At 40.9% G+C, this 9020-nt stretch overlaps 1 protein-coding gene across 8 annotated transcripts in view; it reads right to left on the bottom strand.

The window, feature by feature from the left end:
• The window catches only part of Dclk1 (doublecortin like kinase 1), a 293977-nt gene that overhangs the window by 36148 nt on the left and 248809 nt on the right, over positions 1–9020 (bottom strand). For all 8 annotated transcript variants that reach the window (XM_021195918.2, XM_029537365.1, XM_029537366.1 and 5 more), the window contains one exon: positions 132–265. In XM_021195918.2, the coding sequence (XP_021051577.1) occupies positions 132–265 (134 nt within the window). The remainder of the gene's footprint in view (positions 1–131; positions 266–9020) is intronic.

Raw genomic sequence — 9020 nt, 5'->3', positions numbered from 1 at the left:
AGAGAGAGAGAGAGAGAGAGAGAGAGAGAGAGAGAGAGAGAGAGAGAGAGAGAGCTCATTCTGTCCAAGTGGGCCAGCTCTTTAATGACTTGTATCCTTTTGCAAGCTCTAAAGTATGGGGGAGCACTCACCCAGTCTCTGCAATGATTTCTGGAGCCACATATGTTGGGGTGCCACAGACTGTGTACAGGGGGCCGTCGACAATTGTGGCCAGACCAAAGTCACCCAACTTGAGTGACTTACTGCCATCCTGGTGCTCATACACCTAAAAGAAAAGTTAAAAAGCCTAAGTGTTGTAAAGCCAAGAGTGCTGCAGTTTACGTTTGATGTAAATGAAGTAACAAACGCCCAGGCAGTAATGCAAGGATAGTATCCAGGAGCATGGCCTGTTCTCATTGCAACAGTAGAAGCAACGAAGGAATGGCAATTGGAAATGTGTTAGGAAAATAATGGGGGTGTTCATACAATAGGATGCAGGTGCTCACAAAAACGGTGATGTTGGGGCTGGGGCGATGACATGGTGAGCAAAGGTGCCTACCACCAATTCTGATGGCATATGCTTCATCCCAGGACCTATATATGGCAGACACACACACACACACACACACACACACACACACACACACACACACTGAATAAATATAGAATACATAGAAATGGGAATGTGGGGTCATATTTATTATACTTGGGATGTGAAGGGCTTCATGGTCGTTTGTATAACATGTCTATTAAAAATACACATGAAGACCAAACTCTGAAATAACATAGTGCTGGCGTTTCTCCCTTTGATTATCCTAATTTGATGTTTTCCACAAAAGGCAGCTCAGAAAGGCTCTAGCTTCAAATCTCCCTCCCAGTCATGAAAATAGTTACTTCATTTCCATATGTGAGACTATTTAAGTATGCCACCCTTCAGTAATAGAACAAAACATCCACGCGGATATTAAAATCCTTTATTTTTAGTCCCTGCATTTCCAACAAGATCTATTTATATTCCTATTAATAATTGAAAAGCATGTTAATATTTCATGTCACCTGTGGCAATTTGGAAAGGTTTATTGGGTGTAGCGTTAGCACACTCGGTCAGCTTTCCTTATTAAGGCAGTGGGTCTCCAATCTTCCTACCAACATGCCAAACAAGCGTTCTCATGACCCTTAGGCAAATATGTAAGCTCCATTAATGCTAGCCCGAGACCAACCCAGGAGGATATGCTTTGAAAAGCAGCCCAAACAACTTCATTGATTTCAAAGGCTAAAAGGGCAGGCAGAATTCTATAGGTGCTCTCTCCTGAAATCAGTAAGCTGAAGACAGGCACACTACAACCTTGTTTCCAGATTTCAAGAGATCCTCCAAAGAAATGGTCAAGTTTTCCACACTCATCAAAATAGTTTACCCATCAAGTTGAGGCTTGCACGTTCCCTGTTATCAGTTTGTGATCATCTGTTACTTGCTGAGGCTGAATGGGCCTCTTGCACGGCAAGACGCATCTCCAAGTATCAGGAGCATCGCTACTGTGCGGCATGCTACATCTTCCTGCTTTTGCATTCCTCTGAGGCATCTGGGCAGATGTTTGGCTAGCTCCACTGCAGCATCAGCAATGACCAGTTGGAGCTGATTGTTTTGGCAGAGGCAGATCTACTTCAATGGAGAGACTGGTTTTTTGTTTTTTGTTTTCCTCCCTGCATGGAAATGATTTATCTACATCTGTGCACACTCATAATATGGACTCTTCGTCTCTAGGGTTCTGGATCCTGATCAAGTTTGGGTTACCCTTGGGTAGACATCCAAAATCTTGCAGTGGGACTGCCAGGGAAAAAGCAGCCATGTGTCCAGTTGTCCTCTGGGGCGGACACTATCTTCTCTACTTAATGAAGCAAATGTGCCAAGGTTAAGTTAGCACTTTGAGGCACTAGCTGCGAAACACTGTAGAGTCCTCAGCCTAAATGCTCTCAAGCCAGCTTAAACTTTATTGTGCCTGCCGTTCTGGTCGTGCAAACAATAAGCAAATGTTTTTCATGAAAGGAAATTCGAGATGGGAATGTCGAGATTGGCTTTCTAGGTCATTTCCCATATAGACCAGAGCTGTTTACCTCCTGAATTCCTCTTTGGTATCAATAACTTTTCTAAATTGCAAAATGCCTTCTTGCTTTGATGTTGTGTGGGGTCTGAGCATTCACGATGTGTACTTTGTGAGGCTGAGCAGATTCTGATATATCCAACCCCATTTATACAGGAAGCTTCCCACCCCTAAACACAGTATCCGTATCACCTCACGTTATTCAAAAGTTTGACAAAACCAGATGTTGGAGTGCCCAGTCACCAGAGGCCTCTTGTGGTTCCGAATATGACCCTATAACTTCCTCACGGGAAGGGAGTTACTAATGATTGCCATTTTAATAGGAATTCTGCCTAGCCACATATAAATTATATTTAATGTGGATGAATAATATAGTCCAAGGTAAGGAAAATATAAGGACCAGGGTTCAACCCCCAGCATGGCAAAAGGCCAACAAGCAAAAGACAAAAACAAACAAACAAACAAACAAAACAAAACCAAAAACAAAAAAAATACTACAAAAAATAATTAAGGCATCCTTTAAAATATTAATAATACTTCCACAAATAGCAGTTAAATGTTTTGAAGCTATAACTGACTATTCTTTTTTTTTATTTCTCTAGTCACATATATGCGCAACACCCTCCCTAACTTTTTTCAGTCTTTAAAAATGGTTTAGTAGAATTTTCATGAGAATAAAGAGACTCAAGTTATATGAAGGCAGTTATATACAAAAGAGCTTATAGACAAAGGCCACATCCATGTAACTGAAAACCTTTCAAGACATGAGTCCTCTGCAAACATTTCAACAAAACGTTTTTGCAGGTGAGCGAATATATGACCAGGCCTCTAGTTGGAATTCTGTTTAACTTATTGCCAGGCAGGGCAGGAAACAAGGCTACTTGGGGGCTTTTCTCTGTCAACACTGTGGTTGAAGGAAGGGGATACACCAGTGTTCTCTTCCAATGAGAGCGCCCCTTTCTTACGTAGTATACTGAGCCCCCACAGATGAGGTTCATCAGGAGCGCAGGTGTTAACCATAGGACATTCACCCTCATCTCTCATTGCAGATGTTGTGGACAGGCCTGTGAGCCAGTGAGACCACTTGCATATGTAATTAGAACTTTTCGTTTTGTTTGTTTGTTTGTTTGTTTGTGGTGCATGTGTGTAAAATATACATTTTCAAAACTATCCCTACACATTCTTTCCAGGGCAGTTCTAAATTTATGTGGAACCAAGATTTTAATTAAAAGTCAGAAAGCACGAAGGTTGCTCACAAATTCTCATTTGAGATGCTAAGTCCCAGGGTTGGAGAAATGGCTCGGTCGTTAAAAGCACTTGCTGTTTTTCCAGAGGATCCAAGTTCAGTTCCTAGCACGTGTATCTCGTGGCTCACAACTTGTAACTCCAGTTCCCAGGGATCTGACACCCTCTTCTGGCCCTCATGGCTCGTCTGAACACACATACTTAAAAGTAAAATGTTAAAGTTGCTCGTGAGCTTCCCCAAAATAAGATACAAACATATTAAAGAGTCGGCAAATCTCAGAACGGATTCTGAGGTGGTGTTTGGGCAGGGTGTTAGCAGGCTGCAAGTACAGACCCTGACACCCTAACTCACTGAGCCAGGTTCTGGTCTAAGGAGAGCCTTTTTGCCACTACTGTATGTTAAAGCCTCTATAAAACATGACCCACACGTTTAGTGGGAGCACATTAATTGTCAGTCAAGGAGTTCGCAACATGAGGTATAATTTAACGTTCTTCCCAGGCCCCTTAAATACCATAGCTGTTCCCCCACATTTTAAACACCGAGGGGCTATTAAAAAGACGGGGATTAGTGCAAATTACCCAACATGTAGTGCTCTCCCTGCTTTAACTAAGCAATAAAACTGTGTGATTGTACAACACTAATTGAATGCAGCTACACATAATTGTGGGCTGCCATATGTATCCTATTACCGTAAAGACTGTCAGTGTTTTGTAAGCTAGCCTTGTGATCATTGCAGATGGCCCCAGTCAGGGAAGTTGTTCTCTTGGGTTTATTATATGGCCATAAAGACATCTCACGACTTGACAGACTAAATGTGTCAAATGACAACGATTATGAAAAAGGTTTCAATTAGAAGCTGAGGGCATGCCCTATTGGGGATCAATATACTGAAAGTTCAGGATATAGATTTGGGGGGTGCTAGTATTTGTTTTTGTGCTGGCTGTATCTGGTTGAACAGGAGGTACTTGCACATTTGCTAACGTCCCTTGGATGGGAAGCTGAGACCATTTGGAAAAGTTTTTTTTTTTTTTGAAAAAAATTAATACATACTCATAAAACTGCAGCAGGGACCATAAAATATGAAAAATCTCAGATAACTTGAGCCTGGTCAAGTAGTCTCTGAGATTTTCTTCTGGGGGAGGAAGAGCTGACTAGTAAAACAGATGTGTTAGAATCCGCACAGTTCTCAGAGTTACTGCAAATTCAAGGCTAGTTCTGCTGAAGCACTGGCCTAGGAATTGTTAGTAACCACGGAAATAGCTTTCACAGAGGGGCACAGTAGGAGTTAACAATGATTTCACCAAATAGACTTGACAAAGTGGCGTGAAATGGGCAAGGCTGTGTGAAGGGGTCAGTTTACCTTTTATTATATATGGAGTCACTTTAAAAAGAGGATAATCCCCCCCAAAGCCATGGCAATTGGGGGAAGGGATAAAGCCCTTGCAATGCTTAAGAAATGGGTTGAATTTAAGTCTTTAATTCTTAAGAAGCAAAGGAGAGCAACACTTAAGTGGGGGAATTATTTTGCAAAATGTAGTTTATGACCAGTATTACATTAAACTCCTTGGGAGAAAAGAAACTAAAGCAAATTAAAAAAAAATTATTTCCACATGTCAAATATTTCAGAAACCACAAGTTAAGCAAAATAATGAAGTTGATAAGAACTTGATACCGGCCAGACAGAAGTGAGCAATGGGGGAGATTTCAATATTAAGAGAAATAAAATCTCTTGTCCAAGCATGTCACGGGTGATACCCAGGAAGAGAAAGATGTGAACGGAAACCCCAAGAAACCTGATTCTTACTCCCAATTTAAAATCATCATGAAGTTATCTGACACAGGTTCCATGCAGCTGCAGGGGCGCATTCCAGATTCTAGGAATAGGATTTTTGCCCAGACCAAGGGAACTTAATATTACAGCAATTCTAAAAGATTTTCATTACATTTTGGTCACACAATTAATAGCTCATATATTGTAGGAAAAAAATATTAGGAAAGTCAGATTACTACAAATGAGAAGGAATTGAACCCATCTAGAGCCCTCACACAGGAATGACTGTTGTAAACAGTATGGGTTATAGACTTCCAGAACTTTCTTTCTTACTTTTCTTCTACTTATGTGTGTTACCTGGGGACCAAATACATTGCACCTGGTGTCCTTCTATCCATGGCCTCTAGAGTGTCTCTCGCTGTCTCTAGCAAATCTCACATCTAAATGGATTTATCTGGGGGTTGAGAGTCTTGGGTTTGAGACAGAAGGACATCCCTTATCTCTTGAGTCTAGTGTTGTCTTGCATGGAAACTAAGGTGTCACCCAATACAAAAGGACCCTGACTGAGGGTGAGCCATCTACTGAGAACAATGAGAAGGGCACTGTGGAGCTGTGAAATCGAGCCTTTGGGCAGGGGCTTCTGAGAGAGAGTTCCCCACCAAGATTCTCAGGAAAACTACCTTTATCTTCAGGGTACTCTTCAGTTAGGGAGAAAAAATGGTTTAAGCATATACATATTTTTTTAAAAAATAAAAACAATCTGTTTACTTTATAGCCTAATTAAAACATTGATTTAGTTATATTTTTGCCAATAAAGACTAAATTTTGTCTATATGTAGGTTTTTTTAAAGACCCATCAGTTCTGGAAGAAGCAGGAGGTGTGATGATGTGCTCTGTTGGTGAGGTGTTTTGCCATCTGCTGGTCACCTCTAAGAACTTCATGCACTAGGTTCTTTGCCATTGAAAAATATGATTTTTTAAAAATTGTTTGATGATTTCATACATGTACATGATGTGTTTTGATCTAGCCCACTTTCTATTATCTCTCCTTTAAATTCTTCCTCTACCCAACCCCTATGTTCCCCTGTCAACTCCATGTGTTCTTTTCTGAAAGGCTACTGAGTTCACTTGCTGGGTCCTGCATGGCTATAGGGTATAATGTACTCGTGCATTTGGCTTCCCAGGACCTGCATCACTAAATAAAACTGAATGCCAACTTCAGCAGTCATCAACTGCTGAAATCTCTTCAGGTAGGGGTGAGATTTCAGGAGCCCATTGCATGCTGGGATTTTGGCTGGTTTGGTCAGGTGCAGATCTTGTGCATGGAGTCCCAGTCACTGTGTGTGCAGGCATGCAATGGTCCTACCTACCATGCCCAACAAATAGGTTTCATAGCTTTGGATTTTAAAATAGTCCCTTTAGTCATAATCTGTTTTACAGCATGCATGCGTACTAATCTTGATGCGGGAGTGAGGCTGGGGAATTATTGTACCATCTCTCCTCTCAGACACATTTGTACTGGAGCAAACCACGTAACTGAGGGGTTGAGAAATGGCCTAAGCCCCTCTGTCCTCGTTCTTTAATGAAGCACCGCACATTCTCACGCTTGTCTCACCCACTCTGTCCCATCCAATGGATGATTATGCACCGGGTTTGATACCAAGTAAAGCAAACCAACACATGAAGGACATGGAGGAAAAAATGTTAACGTTGATGAGAAATAAATCTATAAGTCCTGTTCTTCCTGGGTCAGCTGTCAGTTCTCATCTAAAGTGTATCAGAACCCACTGCGACAGGGGAGGCCATGTTTCCTCATTAAAATACTGTGACCTTATCAGACACAGTTAAATCAGTCATTTGCATAATCAGTACAGATCTTTAAAGCTATGCTACATTTTAATATTTGTGCTGTGAGACTTAAAAGTAAAGTAGACCCAGAATTCTGTATGCCCAATTAGACTTCATAGAATGAAGTCTGTATTTGACATTCATAAAAACAAAAACAAAAACAAAAACATCACTGTGCTAACTAAAAACTCTCGATCAAACACTTAAGCAGCCAAGGCCTTGTTAGCAATGTAACAATTCAGACGGATTTGGAGATCACATTTGTTAAGTTTCCTTGTAGGGAGTTAATACATTCCAAATTTTATGCTAACTTTACTGCGACACTTTTCAAAAATAATCTTATGGATCTATGTTTTGCCACAAAACAGAAAAAAAAAAACATATCTGGGTGAATAGTAAAAATGTTAAAAGACCGACAATAAAAGAGAAGAAAATATGGCATTTTCCTGTGTATAATGTTACTGCGAGGTGGTTTTAATTTTTTTGGCTACATGTAAAAGGGAGATAAAAAGCAAAGGGCCTGATAGTTATGTATCTCTTAGTCTTCATGAAATCCCTGTGGAGGAGGCTTGGGGAAATTAAAGAGCTTGTTCAAGTTTACAAAAGGAGACAGCCTCAGAGGGCCCTGCAGAGTGTAAACTCGGTGAAGTGGTGCCCTATAATGGTCTTTCCTATGCCTATGGAAAGCTCGGTAGCATTTCCAATCGAGAGGGATCTCATGGGTAATTAGAAATGTTACCTTCGTCCTGCTAAATGTGTTCTGTTTTTATATTTATTCTGCAACAGGTTTATCCCTCACGAATGCACCGACTCACAAACACTACAATAGGGAAGCGAATCTATTAGTTTCTTGTGTAGGTGTAAAAGAAAACAATTATGAATGGCTGCAATAGTTTCTTTATATACTTCAAATCAAATTAGAAAAGAGGGAAAAAAAGAGGAGAATATATATATATATATATATATATATATATATATATATATATTCTGTTTCATTTAAGTTAAAGCATGTTCCAATGAGCAGGGTGTTTTAAAATATCTTGCAATTACAGTTTTGAAAGAAAGCACACTGCTGTATAACCCTAGGAGGTATTTACAGAGCTAGATAATGGTCTGGTGTGGAAATGATAAACAATGGATGCCTCAAAAGTGTACAGCGAAGTGAAATGAAGCCTTATGGTCTAATCACTCAGGTTTGGAGCATAGAGAAGTTACTTAACAAAGACCCACTTGTAAACCTCTTCCCATGAGGCACTGCTACGTGAAGCAGGACACAGGAGTAATGACTGTGGATGACGGAAAATTGCTGCAGTTCACGGAGGCAGCGATACAGAAGAGAATGTTTAGGCTGCTACAGAGATTCAGAATTTGAGGTGCAATTAAGTCAGACCCCTGCCATTTGACCTCGGCAGCTACAAGATTACCAATGTAATTGCGGTGAGATAATTGTATGCGTATTTACTTCTTGAATGCCCGTCTTTGATGCTTGAATGTCAACTCCATGAAGGAATGTGTCTAGTTCCCTGGCATGGGACCTGACCCCCAGCGGCTGTTGATTAATTTCCCCCTAACTCAGAGCCCAATGAAGTCTAGGGGCACTGTGAGTTGGAACTCAGTGGAGATCTTGGGTTTTCTACATGCATAGTATTTTATAACCTTGGGTAAGTCTTTTAAATTCTAGGTACCCAGTTTCTTGACCAATGAATTAGAGAAGTTAAAGAATTTACTCCACATGATGGCAGTGGGTTTTGAACAAGATACTGGGTATTTTTAAAGGCCCCTTATGTGAGCTGTACGTGTAAGTGATTCTCTGCAGTGGCAGGCCTTGTTGCCTTTTATTTGTGAAGTGGGAGCTAAGATATTTTATTTTATTTTAATTTTTTTGAGACAGGGTCTCAAAAATATATATTTCCTTGGCTTTCTGGGACTCACAAGTAGACCAGGCTGGCCCCCAACCCACAGAGATCCACCTGCCTCTGCCTCTCTGCCTCTGCCTCTGCCTCTGCCTCTGCCTCTGCCTCTGCCTCTGCCTCTGCCTCTGCCTCTGCCTCTGCCTCTGCCTGCCTCTGCCTCTGCC

The sequence above is a fragment of the Mus pahari genome, chromosome 4, assembly GCF_900095145.1.
Source record: "Mus pahari chromosome 4, PAHARI_EIJ_v1.1, whole genome shotgun sequence".
Classification (NCBI taxonomy): Eukaryota; Metazoa; Chordata; class Mammalia; order Rodentia; family Muridae; genus Mus; species Mus pahari.
The sequence above is the reverse complement of the archived record's forward strand: the minus strand, read 5'-3'. Positions and strand labels throughout refer to the sequence as shown.